This window comes from Peromyscus leucopus, chromosome 1 (genome assembly GCF_004664715.2).
Source record: "Peromyscus leucopus breed LL Stock chromosome 1, UCI_PerLeu_2.1, whole genome shotgun sequence".
NCBI lineage: Eukaryota > Metazoa > Chordata > Mammalia > Rodentia > Cricetidae > Peromyscus > Peromyscus leucopus.
In genome coordinates, this window is record NC_051063.1 from 78,237,472 (window position 1) to 78,260,226 (window position 22,755).

Below are 22,755 nucleotides of genomic sequence, written 5' to 3' on the forward strand. Positions count from 1 at the left end.
GAGATCCGCCTGGCTCTGCCTCCCGAGTGCTGGGATTAAAGGCGTGCATCACCACCGCCCGGCCGTTTTACTTTTTTAACGAGTTCTCATCTGCTCCACTCTTTCCACTTCTCTATGCTTTACCAAATTACCTCTGGTCAAATTATGTAAATCTCCTATTAGCTTGAGATTTGAGTGGTTCAATTATTCTTGTGCCAGAGCATGGAACGGCGTTCAACTTTTCTTGCTTTTGAAACAGGGTCTCCCAGCTGACCTGGAATTTACTATATAATCCAGGCTGGCTCCAAACTTCTGATCCTCCTACCTTGCCCTCCTAGTGCTGGGATTAAGCTGTGAGCCACCACGGCTGCCCTAATTTTGAATGAAGGCGTCTTTCATAGGCAAAGCCCGGTACCACGGTTTTCTGACAGTGTCTTGCTATGCAGCCCGGCCTCCAGACGGCCTGGTATCGCAGCTCTTCAGGGGTTCCTATCCCGGAAAGACAATTACTGACATTTATTTTAGAACTGGGCACGTTTATTAGAACGCAAATACGCTCAAACGAATCATTTTAATGCTCATTAATACTTACCCCCGCCCCCCACCTGCCTAAAGTAACCTGTACTAGATTTCCCCCCCCCACCCCCGGCCTAGGATTTTTTGGCACTCGAGACTCCGCCCCACCGGGCCCTAAGTGGCGGAAGAAACCTCACGCTACGACGTGACACCTCACACCACCGCGGAGACTTTCTGACGTTACCCGGCGGCGTGGGAGGGCGGGCCGGCCGGCCGGCGCTTCCCCCTTCGCGGCTCTGGCCCCGCCCACGCTCGTTGGGAAGCAACGCGGCCGCCAGCCTTTAAGGTGGCTCGGGACCTGGAGACCCAGAGGTGCCCTAAGCGCCTGCGCGGCCTCCTTCTCGCGCGGCGAAGGCTAGACCGGCCGGATCCGCACACTCGAGCCTCCCTCTCCTTGCCGGAACTAACCTCCCGGCGGCGCTCCTCCCCCCCCAACCCCGCGCCCGCCCGCGCCCCTCCCCCGCCCGCGCTCCTCCCTCTCTCCTCCCCCGGCGGCGCGCACGCGCTCCAGGCCGGCTCGCGCCCTCTCGCTTTCCACCGGCCGCGAGATTCCCCCCCTCCCCTTCCGCCTCGCGGCGCCCGCTTCCTCGCGCCGCCGTCTTCTCGATCCACCCCTGACACCGCGGGGCTCCCCCCCCCGCCGCCCGCCCGCCAACGGCGGGGTCCCCGGCTTCGCGATCTCTCTCGCTTCCCTCCCGCGCTCTCCGACGGGGGCCCAGCCCCGGGCCCTCTTTCCCTTCCCTCTCATTCTCTTCCGGACGCTGCATCATGCTGAAGCCTCAGCCGCACAACAGACCTCGCAGCCCCAGCCGCCGCCCCCCACGCAACAGGCCGTGGCCCGGCGGCCTCCGGCGGAGCAGCCCTCCCAACGCGGCCTCCCGGGCCGCTGCCCGCCACCACGGCTCCCCCGGGCCTCCCGCGGCCGTCTCCTCCTGCCTGGGGCCTGCAGCTGCTGCCGGGAGCGGGCTTCGCCGCGGAGCCGAGAGCATCTTGGCGGCGCCAGCGCACCGCAGCATCAGGAGCGGCCAGGGGCCGTGGCTATCGGCAGCGTCAGGTGAGGACGGACTTCCTGGCGGGGAGAGCCCGAGGAGGCGGCGGCGGCGGCGAGCCCGAGCCCGGCGCCGTTGAGGGGGACCTGGGGCCCAGGAACCCCATGAAGGTGGGGGTGGCCCCTCGTGCCAACAGGTCGGAGGGGAAACCTCTCCGGCGGTCTCCAGGAGCCGAGGGGCGGCGCTCGGCTCGCTGGGCCTGGTCGCCGCTTGGGGTCTGCTGGCCCCGAGGGGAGGCGGGGCGCATCCCGCCAGCTCCGTCGGAAAAAGGGATTGGGGGGGGGGGTTGAGGAGGTGATGGTCCCCAGCTCCATTACCACGAGGATCTCGCGGTCCCCGGTTTCAGCCAATGGGAGTAAGTGCATGAAGGGGTCCCCGGCTGTAGCCAATGGAGGGGGGGCGCGCGGCCCACAGTTGGACCAATGGGGAGGGAGGGACTTGGAGCGGACGGCTCCCTCCTCTGCCCGGTGTAGCCAGTAAGAAGGGACGGGGTGGGCGGGGGCGCGGAAGCAGCGCTACTGGGAAGACTGCAGGCTGGGAAGCTCCTGCGCGCGCGCGCCCGCCGCCCTCCTCGTACGTGCGCGCGGATGCTGTCTTATGACCCGGGCATTGGCTTGCCCCGGTAACACGTAAAGCAGAGGCGGGGGAGGGAGGGCTTGCATGGAGCGTTTATTAGGGGTGTCTGTATCGGTGGTTGAGGAGTGGGTGCCCTCGGTTTTCTCGAGGTGTCAATGCGATAGAGTGGCGCTAGACGCAGGCGCAGTGGCTTCTGGTCGGGAGGGGGCTGGTAGAGGGCTGTGGCTTCAGTGCGCAGGCGCAGACCGGGCGAGGCATCCCGGTGGATGCTTTTGCGGCTGCGCGGTCCCCAGCCCCGCCAACGGCCCCTCCTCACCCTCCTCAACCGCCGGTTACATCAGCCGTCGAGGAGCACTGTTACCTGGCGATTGGGGATCCCCTCAGAGTGGGTAGCAGGCTGAATGAGAGCGAAAGGTGGGGTATGGAACGTATACCCCGGGATTTGTAATCTAAGGCTGCTGAAAATGCTTTTTTCCTTTGGGAGGTAAGTGACTGAGCTAAGTAGTGCTGCATCGGGATGCCCGAGCTTTCACCTTCGAAACTGAATTAGGCTTTTGGTTTTTTAATATTGTAACAGTGTACTGGAAGCATGAAGTGCTGGCCTCTTGGAGACAGTCAGAAGGTTGTATTGCATTGGCTGTTCAGAGCGTTTGACAGCCAGTGTTTATTAAATTTTTGTTGGCTTTTTTTTTTTTTTTAATATGGCATTGGAGAAAATGCTTTGGCCGTTAATGCCTACTTTCCTCTTTAATGTGAGAACTTGAAAATTTTGCAAGTTAATCGGTTGGTAACCTAAATCAGCAAGTTGACATGGTCCATTATTCTAAGGTTCACTGTAAAACTAGTTTATTTCTTCTCTTACAGGGGACAGAGCACCGGAAAGGGACCCCCACAGTCACCTGTGAGTGTCTTTTTTTTCCCTCCTATAGAGACACTAAGAATTAAAATATATGGGGCAGTCTGGTAAGAAACGAGTCTTTACTGCTGCCCCTATCTTCCCCTTGTGTGACAGGTATTTGAAGGTGTCTATAAACAATTCCAGGATGCTGCATTTCTGACGGCTGTGGTTGGTAAGAGAGCGTTCACTTGGGTGTTTGAGGAATGTGCTGTTTCTGTTCCCAGCAGTGACTTAATCTTCCACCCTGCCAGGGTTCCACTTGTGACGTCAAGGTGAAGAATGGCACCACATATGAGGGCATTTTCAGACTCTGAGCTCAAGGTCAGTGTACTTCAATTAGCTTATTTCTGAAGCCGAGGAGGAGAAAGAAACTGAGGCTGTGTGTTGGGTGACACCAGACAGGTGTGAGGGTTTTGCTAAGGTCTCTGGATAGTCAAATAAGGCGGGGCAACATGAGAATTTGGTGTTGAAAGATTAGAAAGGATAAGAAAGAAACAGTCTTTCCCCCCCTCCTTGATACTGACCCTGGAATGTTGGAACCGGCTTTTGTAGTTTGAACTGGCAGTAGACGCAGTACACCGGAAAGCATCTGAGCCAGCAGGTGGCCTCGGCGGGAAGACAATTGTGGACACCATGGTGTTTAAACCAAGTGATGTTCTGCTTGTCCACTCGAAATGTTGACTTCAATTATCTACTAAAGGTATGTGCTAGACTGTGTGTCAAGCTCATTGAGTAGATAGGGTGACCATGCTGACTTGATTATCTTCTAGCACCTTTTTTTGGTAGAGATGATTGAGTGTTCCATCTTGAAAATGTATCTTGATGTTTAATAGAGGTCAGTGAATTATGACTGGTGTTATACTTATTCTGATTCCCTGTTTAGTTTATAGCTTTTGGGTTTCTCCATGTAGTTTGGTGCCTGTCCTGGATCTCACTCTGTAGACCAGGCTGGCCTGGAACTCACAGAGATCCACCTGGCTCTGCACCCGAGTGCTGGGATTAAAGGCGTGCGCCACCACGCCCAACTGCTTTTCAATTCTTATTTGTTTTGTGTGGTAGGGTCTTTCTGTGTGTGTAGCCCTGGCTGGCCTCCTTGAACTCACAGACATCACATTGTCTCTGCCTCCTGAGTGCTGGGATTATTGGCGTTTGCCACCCCATCTAGATTTGTCATTTAATATTCCTACTGGTTGCCAAGTACAAACATAAAATCTAAATCTGCTGTTTTTTAAAAATTTGCTTTGTTAACTGAAACTACACGGTGTCAGGGAGTGAAGATGAGAAGAGAGATGTATCAGCTGACTCTTGCTCTTCACCTCTGCCACACAGACAAGTTCACTGACTCGGCCATTGCCATGAACTCTAAGGTGAATGGAGAGCACAAGGAGAAGGTGCTGCAGCGTTGGGAGGGCGGCGACAGCAACAGCGATGACTACGATCTGGAATCCGATATGGTACGGGCTCCTTCCAAAGACCAGGACAGGCTGAATGTGGTGAATGGGCTCCTTTACAAAGACCAGGACAGGCTGAATGTGGTGAATGTGGCTCTGGTGTAGGTGAAGAAGTTCATTCTTTTCTGGTGTGTGTAGGCCGGGTTCATATTTTTTTTTTTTTCTCGAGACAGGGTTTCTCTGCGTACCTTTGCGCCTTTCCTGGGATTCACTTGGTAGCCAGGCTGGCCTCGAACTCACAGAGATCCGCCTGCCTCTGCCTCCGAGTGCTGGGATTAAAGGCGTGCGCCACCACCGCCCGGCTGGGTTCACTTGTTTTGAAGTCTGTTCTTGGAACCAGCTGTTGTTCTTGGAAAGGAAGGTGGAAAAAGGGTCAACATTGACTACTGTTAACATTTCTTCATGGCATTAATTTTTTATTGTTGTAAAAAGTATAGGCAGGGGAGGGGGAACACCCTTAATCCAGCACTAGGAGGCAGAGGCAGTGGATCTCTGGGTTCCAGGCCACCTGATCTACAGAGCTAGTTCTAGGACAGGAACCAAACTACACAGAGAATCCTTGTACGGGCTGGGGGGGGGGTATAAACTAGGCATGATAACTCATACCATAATCCAGCTTGGGAAGTTTAGGAAGAATGTGAGTTCCAGGCCAACTGGACTTATATAACAAAAGCCTGTCCTTCTTAAACAAAGGAAGTAAAATGGTGCATAAGGTGACTGCTGTGTAGGTCCATATTTCTCACAAAAACAACTCCTTCAATTAAAGTGGTATAAACGAGGCTGGCAAGGTGGCTTAGCAGATAAAGGTGCTTGCTACCAAGCCAAGTGGTAAAAGGAACAGATTCCTACAGATTGTCCTCAGGCTTCCATATGCCTGCTGGTGCCACAGGAACAGACCTACAAAATGTCAACTCTTTTTAAGTTTCTTTAAAACAAACAGAAAAAACTTATAGAGAGCCATGGTAGCACTTCTGATTCCAGAGGTTAGAGCATGGAAGCAGGAGGACCAAGGGCTCGAGGCAGTCTTTAGCTCCTTGCATTTGGGCACATGAGACCTTTCTCAAAACAGATCTTGTTGGCTGGAGAGATGGCTCAGTGGGTAAAAGCATGGGCTGCTCTTCCAGAGGTCTGAGTTCAATTCCAGCACCACATAGCAGCTAACAATTGTCTTGTAACTCCAGTTCCAAGGGATCTGACTCCGTATACACAGGCAAAACACACATAATCTTTAAAAAATCTTGTTAATATGTGTGGTGGTGGCCATGCCTTAACCCCAGCACTTGGGAGGCAGAGATAGGCGGATCTCTGTGAGTTCAAGGCTATCCTGGGTTACCGTGTGAGTTCCAGGAAAGGCGCAAAGCTGCACAGGGAAACCCTGTCTCAAAAAACAACAACAACAAATTTGTTAATGTGTACATGTTGGTTCATTCTGTTTGTGCAGAGGGGTTTTTTTTTTTTGTTGTTGTTTTTTATTTTTTTTGAGACAGGGTTCTCTGTGTAGCTTGCGCCTTTCTGGAATTCACTTGGCTCTGCCTCCGAGTGCTGGATTAAAGGTGTGCGCCGCCGCCGCCTCCACCCGGCCTTGTACCAGAGTTTTTAATTTGGTGGAAAGGAATGGCATGTCAGTTTCTCTTTTTTGGGTTTTAAACATTCTTCCTGTTCTCTCCTTAGTCCAATGGATGGGATCCAATGAGATGTTCAAATTTAATGAGGAGAACTATGGAGTGAAGACACCTATGACAGCAGTCTGTCTTCTTACACGTAGTGTTTTGGAAGTTTGAGGGTGGTGGTGTTGGGTGGGTAGGGTACAGGACTTGCTATTTAGTAAGACAGACCTCTGCATGAAACAGTTTTTTTTGTATGGTGTGTGTTTTTTCTGGGCTTATTAGTAGTCCTTCCTCATGGTTTGCTGCTGAATTGCTTTCCTTGTGGGTAGAAGTAACTTTGTTAATCTGGGAATGTAACTCAGTTGTCAAGTACGTGCTATATAAGCATAAGGTCCTGAGTTCTGTCCCAGCAGCCCTATAAAAAGGGAGGGTGGTGGTAAACCTTGCGGGTGGGGGGATTGCTTGCTGGCCAGCAGCCTAACCTAATCTGAGTCTCCCAAATACCAGTGCTTTGCCTAGGACTTGGTAGCTGTCTTTTGAGTATATGCTGACTAAATTGCGGGTTAAGTTCACTAGTAGAGCTTGTTTGACACGTGCAAGGCCCTGGGTTCAGCTCTCAGCACTACAAAAGAAAAAAACTAAAGAAATAGATTGACTGCCGTGGATTGAACTGGTCATGGGGTTGCAGCAGTGTTGTCCGTTCATTGTGGTCGTGCACTGGGGGTGTACTTTCAGGGTTCCCTTGGAAAAGGACAACTCAGAAGAGTTTCGGCAGCGGGAGCTCCGTGCAGCCAGTTGGCTCGAGAGATTGAGTCGAGTCCCAGTACCGCTGCGGATTGCCATGGAAAATGATGATGGGCGAACAGAGGAAGAGAAAGCACAGTGCAGTTCAGCGGCAGGGTTCTGGCGGGAGAGCCCAGCTTGGTGTCCAGGTAACTAGTGGGGTGGCCAGGAAGAGCTTCTGTACGTTGTTGTTAACTTCACCACCTTACTGTGTGTGGGTTAGTTAATACCTAGTAGTTCTCAGTTTTGAGGTCTAGAATGAAGCTAGAAAGTTGGTAATTTGCAGTAAGAGACTTGGGGAGTTTTAAAAGTTTTTTGGGCAGGAAGCATCAGGTGCATGCCTTTAATCCAGCACTTGCAAGGCAGAGGCAGTCAGATCTCTGAATTCGAGGCCAGCCTGTGTACAGAACAACTTTCAGCACAGCCAGGGCTACCAGAGAAACCTATTTCAAAAACAAAACAATTTTTTTTGTGTTGTTTTGGTTTGTAGTTTTCCTTCGTTAATGTATTTGTGTGTACTGTTTCTGTCACAAAAAAAAAAAAAGAAAAAAGAAATTTCCCGGGCTGGTAGGTGATGGCACACGCTTTAATCCAGTACTTGGGAGGCAGAGGCAGGCAGATCTCTGAGTTCAAGGCCAACTGGTCTACAGAGCGAGTTTCCAGGACAGGCTCCAAAGCTACACATTGACACCCTGTCTTGAAAAACAAAATAAATAAAAATAAATGAGATTTCACATGCACAGAATCTCATAAAAGGGTCTCCTTGGCCTTTGTGATAGGTGAAGAGTGGTAAAATTGTGATGCTCTTGGCCACTTGGATTGGGTCTGAGTTGAGAAATGATGTCCTAAATTCATAGATACACATTGTACTATGACAGATGAAGTGTGATAGTGGAAACTGGGGTCAGGTGTGGGATTGATTTAGAAAGGCTCCATGTTGTTACAGTGGGTGGATTTGGGGCTCCTTCCTTACTTGAGTCTTTCTCCAGGGAGGGGAAGTATATCCCTCTGCCTCAGCGAGTTCGGGAAGGTCCCGGGGAGGAGTCCGATGCAGCGCTTCTCGAGGAGGAGGCTGGCCTTAGCTCTTTGCCACCTCGTGGCCTCACCACCTTGATAACAGCAGCCCCGGCCTGGGTCTGAGGCACGTGGTATAATGGAGGTAGGTTATGTGGTGGAAGAAACGGGAAGATGGGAAGGGTGAGCAATAGGATTTTAAGTGGTTGGCAGGATCATGTCAGTGTTCATGTAATAAACAGCTGTTTTTTTTTTTTTTTCCTTCACATTCAAACAAAAACAAAACAGGCCTTCCCGAAATGTCCCCCAAGGCACAGCGGCTCTGAGAGGTGCCAAGACTTTATCTTCGCCAACAATAGGCCTTCTGGAGAAGCTTCCGTTCCTCCAACACCTGCAGGTAGAGAATTTCAGTGGGGATGGCTACAGGCATGGTTAGAGGTTTGTACGTGGGGTTGGGGGTGGTGGTAAATGAGTTGTTGAAATGCTGGGAGGCAAGTTTTTGGGAAAGACCTTGGTTTCCCTCGTTCTAACCTGTCAGTCCGTGGGTTGTAGCTGGTTGTCAGATGTTTTGTTGAGACTTCGGTGTTGTTAGCAACATTTAGAGCAGGAGAAGCTGCAGCATTTCCAGTCTTTGGTGATAACCGAGGACACCATTTTCCTGCTGTGTTACTTACCTCCCTGGTCTTGCGCAGGACATTAGGACCTGAGTGTGAAATCCTTGGAAGCTTTCTTTGGGTTTCCCCTCTGTGCATGACTTCCTGGCAGCACTAACGGTTGTTATAGCTCTCTCTTTTCTTCCAGTGGGCGGATGTACCTCCACGGTCTCCAAGTCTGCTGCCCCGCCCCAGTCTCGGCTTCCTGTCCGAGCCTCCCATTGGCTCAGCAGTAGTGTCTCTGCTCCATCCCTGTGACATCATCAGTTGTGGATCCTGGAGCAGGCTCTATTTCCCAGCGTCTCCCAAAATTTCCTGGCCCACAGATGGTAAGAACTAGGTCGACGACGCTTCAGAGCTGTGGGGTATAACTGGATGGCAGGATCTTAAGGTGTCTCTCTTTTCTCAGTAAAAGAACTCCCGACCAAGGAGCCCGGTAGGACTTTGGAGGCCCAAGAGCTGGCCCGGATAGCTGGGAAGGTGAGGGTGTTTTACTCTATGTGGTCCCATTTACGTGGAGTATTTCCCTTTGGAAGTTTGTGGGGATTCAAAAGCAGTGCCCATCTGCCTTTGGGTTTCATTTTTCTTTTAAGATTGTCAAGAGCTCATTCTTCAGTTTCTTGTCCTGGACCACTAACTATTCCTCTGTAATCTTTCAGAAAAAAAGTGTATTTTCTCATTTCACTGTTTTCTCATAGTCCCTGGGCTTCAGAATGAACAAAACGATTTCAGTTGGAAGAACTGAGGAAGTTTGGGGCCAGTTTAAGGTGAGTGAGGCTTGTAAAGGAGCTAGGATTTAAGCAGGATGTGGGATGTGTTGGAGCAAAGGCCAAGTGGGTGGGAAAAGATGAGATCAGCAAGAGTGAGTGTAGGAGGTAAAGAGTGGGGTCTGGAGTGGACAGTATGATCCATTGATTATTTCTCCTCCCAGCTTCAACCTAGTAGCTCCCTGAGACCAGCCTGGATCCATTTCCTTCCGGATCTTAAAAGAAGAGGCCAAAGGAAAGGAGAAGGAGGTGGATGGCTATTGACTTCAGATCCATGGGATCCCCAGTCTCCTCCAAGACAGAATCCATATTGGATAAGGAAGATAAACCCTCCTGGCAGCAGTAGGGGCCACTGAGGGCAGAGCAGCTCCCGCCATCTTGCCCCAGCCAAACTGGCAGTCCCCAGTGGGCCTCATCAAGGGAGATGACAAGGAGGAGGGCCCTGTGACTGAGTAAGTGGTGGTGGTGGCGAGTATCTGGTTTTACCAAGCTGGTGAGCATGGCTCAAGAGCTGGCTTTATTTTCTCTTACAGACAAGTAAAGAAGTCTACTTTGAACCCCAATGCAAGGAGTTCAATCCAACAAAGCCTCTGCTGTCTGTGGTGAGCTGACTGTTGCATGTAGACTTGGGGTTCCTGGAGGGGAGAGTAGAGTGGTGTAGGAGAGTGCTCCAGTGTCAGGACAGCACACTGTCCCTGTGTGAGGAGGGGTACTGCTGGAGTCTGGGCAGTAGCTGTTAGCCTGGCTTTGGAAAAACAGTGGCATCTCCAGGCTTGAGTGAAGAGGGCTGCTGATCGATTCTGACAGGTTACTTTTGTTCTTACTTTGGGCATGTCAGGTATCTGTGTGAGGGTTAGGACTATTAGCATCACCAATCAACTGACTTGGCTTTAACTGGTGTACTCATGGGGCGTCTGGATTTTTTAGGCAGCCGTTTAGGGCTCTCTGCCTGCTTGCTCTCTAAGTTTGAGAATGCCATCTTGTGGTTTGCTATAAAGCTATAAGAAAAAATAGAGCTGTATTTGGTACACTCATTCCATGGATGTTCGCTGTTAATTTAAAAAGGCAGGGATGGCATTAGAGAAATAACGTCTTCTCTTGTCTCTTACAGAACAAATCTACCAGTACTCCCACTTCCCCAGGGCCCCGTACTCACTCAACACCTTCCATACCGGTGCTGACCGCAGGCAGAGCGGGCTCTACAGTCCCCAGTACATCTCATATATACCTCAGATCCACATGGGACCAGCTGTGCAGGTAGGAGAGGGACTCGGGGAGCCAAGGAGAGTGCTGGGAGTCCAGCTCAGCCTTGCTGCCAGTGTTGATGAGCGACCCGTTGAGCCCCGGTTCTTCTCCTTAGGCACCTCAGATGTATCCATATCCTGTATCCAATTCGGTGCCTGGGCAGCAGGGCAAGTACCGGGGTGCAAAAGGTGAGCAGGGTTGTTGGGAAGGACGGTTGGGCTGCCTCGTGCCTCCTGGCACATGAGGCTTGAGCTGTGCACTTGCACTGTTTACCCTCCACCCACAGGCTCGCTTCCCCCCCAGCGCTCAGACCAACACCAGCCAGCCTCAGCCCTCCGATGATGCAGGCTGCCGCTGCTGCTGCTGGCCCACCCTGGTGGCTGCCACACCTTATTCCTCCTACATCCCTACACCACAGCAGTTCCCAGGCCAGCCTGCCATGATGCAGCCCATGGCACAATACCCTTCACAGGTACAGAGTCCACCTCTGAGGGTTCTGAGGGATCCACCCCGAGTGAGGGGAGCAGTGTTATCTGAGTGTGGTGGCCAGCTGTGGGGTTGGCAGTGCCCAGATTGTAACAAGGCATTGACCCTTGCTTTCGGGTGTTCCCTCTGAATTAAGTGTGTAGGATCTTTAAGTATCTTATGACTATTGAGGGCTCAGGCAGCGCATGGAAGCTGACAGGACATACTAGGCTGCTCTGCTTACCACTTGGTTTCTTCCACCAGCCGGTGTTTGCCCTATGCTTCAAAGTAACCCACGAATGTTGACATCGGGAAGCCACCCCAGGCCATTGTGTCATCCTCTACTCCTCAGTACCCTCTGCAGAGCAGCCTACCCCCAAGCCCTCTATGGTGAGTTCTGGTGCCGCTCCTTCACTGGCTGCGTGCCTCTATCCATCTGGGGTGTTGAGCACTTGGTCTCATTCCTTCCTCCTGCAGCCACTGTTCACCAGTCGTACCCACACCACGCCACGCAGCTCCATGGCCACCAGCCGCAGCGGCCACCACGCCTACTGGGAGCCAGCCGCAGTCCCAGCATGCGGCCCCCAGTCCTGTTCAGGTGCTGTAATGTGGGGAGGGGGTTGGGAGGGCCGAGTGGTTGGCCAGGAATGGGTGGCTAGAAGGCGGCTAGATAGAGCTGGGTCATTCTTCAGCAGAGAAACAGGTGAGCAGGTGGTTTTCCTGCCTAGCAGAATAGGTGGCACTCATACTTCCTTCACCCCGGCAGCACCAGGCGGGGCAGGCCCACACCTGGGCAGTGGACAGCACAGCAGAATCTGTACCATCCAGGGCCCTAACAGGCACGCCGCCTTCTCTACCACCGGGACTTTCTGCCAGTCCCCTCAGAGCAGCTTTCCCAGCCAGCTGCTGTGTATGCCATCCATCCCCACCAGCAGCTGCCCACGGCTTCACCAACATGGCCATGTTACCCAGGTAGGAACCCAGGGATGCCAGAGCACGTGCTGTGAGGGTAGTCCCATTTCAGTGCTTTACCTCTTCGCAGTGCTGCTTTGATAAGGGATCTCAAAGTGTCCCGTCGCACTGGGCACTGAAGCTAATTCTCTCCACAGGCCCATGTCCAAACTGGAGTCACAGCAGCCCCGCCCCCACACCCGGGGCACCCCACCCGCCCCAGGTGATGCTGCTGCACCCCCCCAGGGCCATGGGGGGCCCCCCCAAGGCGCGGTGCCCGAGTGGGGTGCCTGCACTCTCAGCTTCCACACCCTCACCCTACCCCTACATCGGACACCCCCAAGGTGAGCAGCCTGGCCAGGCGCCTGGATTTCCAGGAGGAGCGATGACAGGATTCGTGAGTTCTCGTTAGCTGGGGGAATTTGGCATGGAAGAGCTGAGGGGCTGCAGGTGGGGCAGGATGCACGGGTTCTGGGTGGGGATTTGAGGGGTCTTGGAGGCAGGGCTGTCCCAGAGGGCGCCCGCCGACCCACACCTGTCTGTGAAGTATGTAGGGTGGGCAGAAGCCACAGTCGCCGCCGCCAGGGGCTTGCTCCTGGCTCTGTCCTTTGCTTCCCTCCGTCCTCGCTCAGTTGTGATCCAGCAGCCCCCCTCCCCACTGCCTCCCAGCTCTCAGTGACCCCGACTGTCTCCTGACTTAGCCGAGGTAAGGTCAGCGCAGCAGACAGGGCCAGACTGGGGCGTGGGGGGCTGAGCTGGGCAACTGAGTAAGGGCTCTCTGGCCTACTGGGAAACAGCGATTGACCTGTGCTTCTGACAGCCCCTGAGACTCCTGGAGGAGGCCGCTCCTCCCACACCCCCACACCCCTGGACGCATTGACAGAGGGACAGCTGCTCGGGTTCTAATGCTCCTGCTCTCTCTCTCTCCCTCCAACCAGTTCAATCTCATCCCTCCCAGCAGCTCCCTTCCACCCCCCGGGGAACTGAAGATTGTCCTGGCCGCGACCTGAGACCTCCATGAGTGGGAGGGAAGAGTGATCTATGTCTCTTCCCCCAGCAGCTCGGACCAGTCTTAGCCCGCCCCAACCCTTTCCCTTGGGGAGCTGGGAAATTCCTGCCAAGCACCTTTGAATGGGAGGGGTCTTGAAGTGGGCAGGGCTGGGTCCAGCGGGGGTGGGGGAGGTTCCTGCTCTGCCCTGCCGGGTCCCACCCAGTCTTGTCCTCCATCCTCTCATCTATCCCCGCTGGAGACGGAAGATCTTTTATTTTCTATTATTTATAACCTCAGACTTGGGCCCCCTGTTCTTCCCCATTAACTTGAGTATCCTGTGTGAGAGACGACAGACAGATGCTCAAGGACTTTTACTTTTTATTACATAAAAAATTTTAAAAAAATAAATAAAAAAAATAAAATTTTAAACTAACTTAACCCGTCTGTAGTTTGGCTTTTTAAAAATAAATCTGGGCCAAGCAGTGGTGGCTCAAGCCTTTAATCCTAGCACTCGGGAGACAGAGCCAGGTGATCTCTGTGAGTTCTGGTCTACAGAGAGCTCCAGGATAGGCTCCAAAGCAACACAGGGAAACTCTGGCTCAAAAAACAAACAAAAATCAGGTTTAAATTTTTGTCTTTTTTTTTTTTTTCATCCCCATCACGTAAAACTTACATGGTTGGTTTTGCCTGTGTGTGTGTGTGTGCGCGGGCGTGTGCGCGCGCGCCATGTGGATGCTAGTGACAAAACCCAGGTCCTCTGCAAAAGCAACAAGTGCTCTTAACCATTGAGCCATCTCCAGCCCCACCAAAGGTGTTGTTTCTTTGGTCTGGGTCTCTGTGTAGGCAGTTCTAGAATTCTTGCTCTAGACCAGACTGGCCTCAAACTCGGATTCATCTGCCTCTGCTTCCCAAGTGCTGGGATTAAAGGTGTGTGCCACCACTTGGAGGCAGGCACCAAAGATGTTAAAGAGGGGTTTTAGAATTCTGTGACCTAAGCTTGGCTTCTTTCAACAGGCAATTCTTCCAGGACTGAAGATGGGGAGGGCTTAGTGGTAGAGATGCTTGCTGTGGGGAGGGTAGGAAAAGCCCCAGAATCTGGGCATGGCTGTGTTTTGGTGAGTGAAAGGGATGGGGAAAGAGGGAAGGTTGACATTCTGGGCTGACGGTACAGGAAAGCAAAGGGAAGCTGGAAATCAATGACAGTTTAACGTGCACAGAACCGGAGGGTGCAGCTGTCCTTGAACACTAAATGGGAAGATTTCAAATTTTATCATCTTTGGGTAGGTAGCTCAAAACTCAAGGCAGTTTAGCTTTGTGACATCAGGAACTTCTGGATGGTGGTACTTTGTGGTTTTCCATGTCCTTCTTGTCTGCTCCTTAGGCTGAGCTATAGGAAGCTTCTTTGGTACTCAAAGACTTAAGTTTTTTTGGTTTCTCAAAACAGCTGTAAGACTGGACCTAAGAACCATGACTCCTGAGTACCCCGGTATCTTGTTTTGGGTGTTTCTGGGCTCTTGAGACAGGCCCTCAGGTAGACCATGCTGGCCTGTACTCTTGCCTCTGCCTCCCAGTTACAGGCACGTGCTGTTTTTTTCCAGCTGTTTCCCTCTTTTGTTGGTGTTTTTCTAGTACTGAGGTTAGAACCCAGGACCAAGAACCTAATTCAGTTGCCAGCTGTTTCAAAGCCTTAACGTTTTGTGTACATAGGTGCCAGGAATTGAATCAAGGGGAGGATCATACAAGCTAGGAAAAGGCTATCACTGAGATGAACTCTTTGGCCCTAAAAACTCCAGTTAACCTTATCTTTGCTCATGGAAACAGTGATGACCTGTCAAGTACAATACAAGCAGTTCACTAAGGTATGCTTGTATTTCTGTACTGAGTGCTAGAATCTAGAGATAAGATATAACGGGTAACCCAGGCTTAACCTAGTAGACACAGTAGGGGAAAGAAACGATTAACACCTGAGTTGAGCCTATGGCGGCTCCAAGTGACAACCGAACTTTTCCCAATCTAGGAAGATAACACACAGCTGTATTTTGCTGGAAGTCATACAAAGCTCACTGGATTGGGTTTTTCTCAAGCTGTCCAGCACTCATGGTGGCTTTGAGTCTGAGCATGTCTGGCATGTATGCCAGACATGGACTTGATGCTAGATAAAAACTCCAATAATGCAGTGTTCCTCCACGTTCTCGACTTACACAGAAGGCACACGACACAGGTCGGTATTCACAGAACAGTTTATTTGCCTACCTCTCCCGGCAGGCCACTCCTGAGCAGAAGTGTTCATAGTTGTCCTCTGTCTGCTTGGGTGCAGCTTGTGTCCACAGGAGGGACGCTGGCCAAGGCAGCTCTAAGCTCAACAACCTGAGCAGAAGTCCAGACTCAGCTCCACTTGATGTTCTTGTCCTCTTCAGTCATGGCTGGCAAGTCCGTGACGATGCCAGTGCCAATGGTCTTGTTACCATCCTCAAAGTGAAACGCTGGCTTTTCTCTAAGATCATGGGCTGCCGCAAGACGAGGTTGAGCTTCAAGTCCTCTCCAGGCATGGCAAGTTCCTAATAGAGGGAGAAGGGAAAGGCAGTCACCAGGGTACCCTCACTGTGGAACTGCTGGCAGCCAAGGGATCAAGTCACGGGAAAATGCAACCAACTGAAGAGTCTTAGCGGGGAACAGCTTCATCCTTCCCTCCCAGTTGCTAGACACATGCAAACAGCGTGAAAAAGTACAAGGGACCATGATCAGGAATTTGGTATTAGTGCAGTTTTAATCAACAGGCTTTTTCTGAGCCCTCCATGTTTCAGAAAACACAACAGGAAAAAAACAAAAAACCCTGTTCTATGGCATGTTTCCGCTTCTGCCTTCCTGAGTGCTGGGTTAAAGGTGTGTACCACCTCCCAGGTTCCACTCCTTTTATATCCTCAAGCCCATCATACCTTCCCTGGAGGCAAGATGACGCGGCAGGCCATGTCCCAGGTCAGGGAGAACATGACAGGCATGAAATGAGACACAAAGGGTTTGTGGCGGCCACCCTCCTCCTTGCTGAGGATGTAAACCTAGAGAGGAAGAGCAAGGGTAGAAAGGCTGCAAGTCCTGCGTCTACGCAAGGGACAACTTGGCCCAACCCTGCCAAACCGTCACCTGGAGCCCTCACCTGGGCCTCCACCTTCTGGTGGGGCTGTATGGAGCCTGGCTTGACCATGACCAAGCCACGCCTCAAATCCTCCCGCTTTAGGCCTCGGACCAGAGCGCCCAGGTTATCCCCGCCTCAGCTCTATCCAGGCTCTTGTGGAACATCTCGATGCCTAGGAAGAAGATGGGAGGAAAGGTGGTCTGAGGCGAAGGAAGGTACAAGAAAGACCTACATGGGAAGGATCATTCTGAGACTGCCCCAGGCTCTGAAGTTTTCCTTCTTATACCTGTCACCACGGTGCGAATGTTCTTGTTATGTCCCAGCAACTCACACTCATCGCCCTTCTTCAAAATGCCACGCTCGAGTGTACCTGTCACCACTGTGCCCCGGCCTGCAAAGAAACAGGACAGGTCACCAGGGACCCCATGTCAGGTGCTCCCTACAGGGGCAGGGTGTAAGTGAGCACAGGCCTCACCAGGAATAGAATAAACTGACTCTACAGGAAGCAGAAAGGGCTTCTCCAGGTCCCGGGTGGGCACTGGGATGTAAGTGTCCACAGCATCCAGGAGCTTCTGCACGGACTTCACACCTAGCTCAGGGTCCCGTTGCTGTTGGAGAGAGATGATAGGACTCGGAAATTCTGCTCCTCTCACAGAATGCAAGTCCCTAGGTACAGAGGAAAGAAGGCTCTACCCCATCCTCTAACAGCAGCTGCCCCTGCTTTCACCTCAAGGGCACAGAGAGCAGAGCCGACGATGACCGGGGCCTCCTCTCCTTTATATCCAAATTCGGTGAGAAGCTCCCGGATCTCCAGCTCTACTAGCTCCACCATCTCCGAGTCCTGGACAGCATCTGCCTTGTTCACGTACACCACAACATGCTCCACTCCAATCTGCAAGTGAGAAAGAGGCTGAGATGGTGTCCTCAGTGACCCAACTTAACTTCCATACCACTCAGACCCCAGTACCTGTTTAGCCAGTAGTAAGTGCTCTCGGGTCTGGGCATGGGGCCGTCATTAGCTGCCACCACCAGGATGCAGCCATCCAGAGGGGCAGTGCCTGTAATCATATTCTGGGTGGAAGAGGGAGAAAGTCAGCTTAGTTCCAGGCCCTCTCCAACTCAGCATCATCAATTACAGGTAGCTGTGAAAATCCCCATCTCTGCCGCCCACAGCCATGGCCACAAATCCTTGTTCTCGTAGCCAGACACCACCACTATCTTATAACCTCCTCCCCTCAAACCTCCACTGACCTGAAGCAGGTTTCTGACTGTCCCCAGCAACCCTCACCTTAACATAATCTGCATGACCGGGGCAGTCTGTGTGGGCATAGTGGCGGGCAGCAGTGCTGTACTCCACATGGGCTGCATTGATGGTGATACCCCGAGCTCGCTCCTCCGGGGCATTGTCTATCTCCTCGTACTTCTTGAACTTAGCTCCACCTCCCTCGGCTAGAACTACCGGAGGAAGAGAACACACCTCTCAACTCGGGTTCAGAGCTGCAGACGAGGCTCAGGGCACACGCCTGGATCCCTCATACATGAACAATCTGGATGGTTAAAGCTCTCTAACCTCCAATTCTTCAAGGAGATAACTTTGCAGGGGGAGGCGGGGTACCGACAAAAAGAATTGTCCAAGGGGTCTGTCCTTGTCACAGACGCTGTAACCTCCCCACTGACAGCGTCTCCTCACAAACGGTTCCACACAAATAGAAAGCCATTCACTGTTGCAGACTGTGCCTAACAGAGTTCTTCTTGCACAGGGGAACCTGTCTCCTGCACCTTCCAAACCATCCCTCACCTGCAGTGTCTTGGCGCCAGGCTAAACTTCAGCGGACTTCCGACCCCCTACTTCCCGACCTGGTCCTTGCAGCGGACTGGGCATTGCCGGACGCCCCCAACCAAACCCAACCGAACTCACTCACTTTTCGTGATGGCCGCGGTCAGGGTGGTCTTGCCGTGGTCCACATGGCCGATGGTCCCCACGTTCACATGGGGCTTGTCGCGCACGTAGGTCTTCTTGGCCTCCACGGCTAGACCGCGACACAAGAAGGGCGATGCCCGGGCCTTCAGCGGCCGCAGCCGACCTGCAGCAACGGGGTCGGGCTGGCGCAGAGACCTGCGGGGAAAGGAGCTTGGAGTCAAGGGAGTGGACCCGAACCCCGCTGCCTCGACGCCCCTCAGGTCTGCAGGCTGCCTGCGCCCAGCCCGCCCCCTCACCGCTGAAGCGGGGCGTCACTCGTAACAGGGTGGCGGCCGCCATCGTGGGAGTGCTCGGCCACCGGGACCGAGAACCGGGCACCGGGAACCCGCGCGTGCAGGAAAGGACGGGCACTTGAGACTAGAGACCGCTTCCGGCGGAAATGAGGGCCGGGAGAGCGAGTCTGGGAGCCTCTAGCCGCCAGTTTTTATGGCCATGGCCGCCGATATCCGGGCATGAAGCGGAAGAGGCGGATTCTGGTGTCTCGCGGGGAAGGACAGAGAACTTCCACAACTCAGCCTGTTTCAGGAGGCGGATGCGCAGCATCCCACAATGCACCAGCGCCCTCAAAGGCTTATGGGCGTTGTAGTCTCCAGGGCGGCAGGCGTTAGCTTGGGCAGGGTTCGGTCCATAGGGAAGACCTCCCAGCCTGTGAGAAGCAAAATTAACTGGAGCAAGGGATGGGGTCCAGAGAGTTCCAGTCCTTGGCCCTTAAATACCGCCCCCATGTCTCTTGCAGGGATCCTGTGCTTCCTATCATTCCGAAGTCATACTCCAATAGTCCTTTGGTCCCTTGAGAAGAAGCTTGCTTGCTTTTCTCCCCCTCCCCTCCCCTCCCCTCCCCTCCCCTCCCCCCTCCCCTCCCCCTCCCCTCCCCTCCCTCCCCTCCCCTCCCTCCCCTCCCCTCCCCTCCCCTCCCCTCCCCTTCCCCTCCTTTCTTCTCTCCTCTCTCTATCTTTCTTCCTCTTTCTTATTTTCCTACTTCCTTCCAAGACAGGGTCTCACTACATATCCCTGGCTGGCCTGGAACTCCCTATGTAGATCAGGCTGGACTTCCAACTCTAGAGAGATGCACCTGTCTCAGTGCTGGGATTAAGGAAGGGTGGGCACCACCACACCGGTATAATTTTTTTGGTGGTAGCTCCACCCTCCTTATTTTGTTCATGTAGCACCGAAGATGAAGACCAGCTTTGAGAGCTTCTGATAACCTGAGTCTTTTGTCTCCACAGTGGAGCACAAGACGGATACCCAGGAAATGCCTGTTGGCTAAAACAATGAGTGTAAGGGTAGTAATGACTTTCAACTTTCACATCCATGACTTCCTTGCCTCTCCCCGGGTGATAATAGAAGCTACTTAACTCTTGACTTCCTTTCTGAAATTTACCCTCTCAAAGCTCGATTGACAGTGTTTCTTCCAAATGCCATAGATTCCCTAAATTCATCCCTAGAGAAATGAAGATTCAAAGTCTAGGCACAAACAAGGAAGTTAGCTGCATCACACCTCTTCTAAAATCCAGAGGGAGCTAGATACAGGCTCAACTTATGACCCCAGCACTTGAGACACTGAGGCCTGAGCACAGTCTGAAAAGGCAAAAATAAAGAACAATAAATTGAAGTGTTACCAGGACCTTGTGCTGGACTCCTCTTAGTCTTTGTGATCTTTTGATCTAAAGAATCCAGAAGAGGGGCTGGAGAGATGGCTCAGTTAAGAGCACTCGCTGCCCTTGCAGAGGACCTGGGTTTAGTTCCCAGCACCACACAGCACTCACAATCATCTTTAAGTCCAGTTCCAGGGGATCTGGCACCTTCTTCTGGCCTATGTGGACTCCAGGCATGCACATAGTGCACTTACATAACACAATCAAAACACTTACGCATACAAATCTTTAAAATTTTTTCAGAAGAGCTTGCCTAGCAAGCGCAAGGCCCTGGGTTCGGTCCTCAGCTCCGGAAAAAAAAAAATTTTTTTTTTTTCAGAAGAGACAGGCAAGTATAATATAGAATACAGATGGAGTTTATTACACAGTAAAGTGGAGTGTGGTCAAGAGATGAAAGTGGACAACATCCAATTAGTAAAGCTCATCTCTGGGGTTCCGTCTCTGACAGTAATTCCAGAGGTATTGAGTGCTCACATCCAATAAGTAGGTTAATCCTGCATGGATTGTGTGGACTTATTCCTCCATATCTTGCTGAGAGCTCCTCCATCAGGCAGCAAGAGATCACCTAGCTGTTCTGTGGGTCAAACCACACTTCTCCTGTGGTTGGATAGTGTGTGCCAAGACAGGAGTGTGGTGATATTTTGTTTGTGCTCTAACAAATAAAGCTTGCCTGAAGATCAGAGGATGGAGCTAGCCATTAGTTAACCATAGAGGTCTGGAGGTCTGTATAGACAGGAGACAGGAAGTGATATGGCTGGGCAGAGAGAGGAATATAAAGTGGACAGAGACAGGAGCTCAGCCCCTTTTCAGTCTGAGATTTCATGGAGGTAAGAGGTGACTTTGGTTGCTCCTTTATGTCTCTGATATTTCAGCATTTACCCCAATATCTGACTCTGGGATTTCTTTTTTCTTTTTCTTTCTTCCTTTTCTTTTCTTTTGGTTTTTTGAGATAAGGTTTTTCTGTCTAGCTTTGTGCCTTTCCTAGAACTCATGCTGTAGCACAGGCTGGCCTCAAACAACAGAGATCCTCCTGCCTCTGCCTCCCGAGTGCTGGGATTAAAGGTGTGTGACATCACCGCCCTGCTCCGACTGGGTTTTTATTATTAAGACCAATTAGAATTTGAGCTACACACACAAAAAAAAATTTGAGCTGCACACCACAGACTCTGATAAAAAGTACATAAAACGCCGGGCGGTGGTGGCGCACGCCTTTAATCCCAGCACTCGGGAGGCAGAGCCAGGTGGATCATTGTGAGTTCGAGGCTAGCCTAGACTACCAAGTGAGTTCCAGGAAAGGTGCAAAGCTACACAGAGAAACCCTGTCTCGAAAAATCCAAAAAAAAAAAAAAGTACATAAAACATGCATGGTGATGCATACCTAGGATCCCAGCATTCAGGAGGCTCTGGCTGGAAGATAGTCATCTTCCAGTTTGAGCAAGTCTGGGTTTCATAACTGTCTCAAAAAGCAAACAGACAGGCTAGGAATGTGACTTAGTTGGAATGCTTATGCAGGAAGCCTTGGATTTAATGCCCAGCAGGGCATAACTCAGTATGGTGGGGCACACCTGCAATCCTAGCCCTCAGGAGGTGCAGGCAACACAATCCACCAGAAGATGGATCTTCTGCCTCGTAAATTCAAGAACACTTTAGGATACATGAGAGCCTGCCTCAAAAAAGGTCCAAGGATGGAGTACACAAGACACAGTCTGGTTTGTCAGTGTCTCATATTGCCTGAGTCTCACCTCTGCAGCTTTAATACTACATTGAGCTCTAGACTTACAGATTTGCATTGATTTTGCTGTAGACTTAGAGCAGCTCAATGATGGGCCAGTGCCTGTAATCCCAGTACTTGATGGGCAAGAACAGGGGGACTGAAAGTATAATGGCACCCTCTGTTACAGAGGAGGTTTGAGACTAGCCTGGGATACATGAAATCCTGTCTCCAAAATGCCAATGAAAAGGTGAGGGCCTGGTGAGATGGCACAGTGAGTAAAGATGATTCTACCAAGCCTAATAACCTGAGTTCAATTACTGAAATCCTCATGGTTGGATGGAGAGAACCAACGCCCACAGCTGTCCTCTGATTTTCACATGTGCACCAAGATGTGCACGTATACATACACACATATGTAAATAAATGCATATATACATACATATGTAAATAAATAGATGAACAAACAAACGTAGTTTTTAAAAGTTTTTTTGTGAGCTGGGTGGCGGTGGCACATGCCTTTAATACTAGCACTTGAGAGGCAGAGGCAGGCAAATCTCTAAATTCAAGGCCAGCCTGATCTACAGAGCAAGTTCCAGGACAGCCAAGGCTATTGTGAAATATTAGTTTAAGACGTGTCCCATTTGTTTATGCTGTTGAATATTTGTTTAGTGATGCAAACATGTGTTGCGTTCTTTTATGTTGCATTTGCTTAACTCTGTGAAGCTGTGTTACTCTGCCTGCCTAAAACACCTTCTTGGTCTAATTAAAAAGCTGAACTGCCAAGAGCTAGGCAGCAGAAAGGATAGGCGGGGCTGGCATGCAGAAAGAATAAATAGGAGAAATCTAGGAAAGAAAGAAGGGAGGAGCAAGAAAAGGAGGAGAGGAGGATGCCAGAGGCCATCCATACAGTCACACAGCCAACCATGGAGTAAGAAGGAAGGAAGAATATATAGAATAAATAAAGATAAAAAGCCCAGAGGCAAAATGTAAAGAGAAACAGGATAATTTAAGTTATAAAAGCTGGCTAGAAACAAGCCAAGCTTAGGCCATGTGTTCATAAATAAGAATAAGTCTCCATACTTTGTCTCTCCCCCCTCTTGCCAGAAGTAGCACATACCTCTCTCTCTCTCTCCCTCTCTTTCTTTTTATCTCTCTCTTCTTTATTCTTCCCGCCATTCCCTCTACCCTCCCCCCAAATAAACTTGCCACGTGGATGTCACATCTGCTGTGTGAGTAACTTCACATCATGCCACGCTGCCATCTGTGG

The 22,755-nt window shown here is 51.5% G+C and overlaps 1 protein-coding gene and 1 pseudogene across 1 annotated transcript; one reads left to right on the forward strand and one right to left on the reverse strand.

The window, feature by feature from the left end:
• The first annotated feature begins 1,323 nt into the window (after positions 1-1,323).
• On the forward strand, positions 1,324-12,834 carry LOC114686677 (annotated as a pseudogene).
• Positions 12,835-15,227: 2,393 nt separating this feature from the next.
• On the reverse strand, positions 15,228-18,592 carry Tufm (Tu translation elongation factor, mitochondrial). The gene is given in 14 exon segments (XM_028861329.2): positions 15,228-15,476; positions 15,479-15,563; positions 15,942-16,061; positions 16,160-16,272; positions 16,275-16,310; positions 16,425-16,529; positions 16,614-16,746; positions 16,866-17,030; positions 17,106-17,137; positions 17,140-17,209; positions 17,427-17,593; positions 18,061-18,225; positions 18,228-18,254; positions 18,356-18,592. Coding segments are annotated over 14 exon segments (1,347 nt in total). The 5' UTR covers positions 18,399-18,592; the 3' UTR covers positions 15,228-15,390.
• Positions 18,593-22,755: the final 4,163 nt, after the last annotated feature.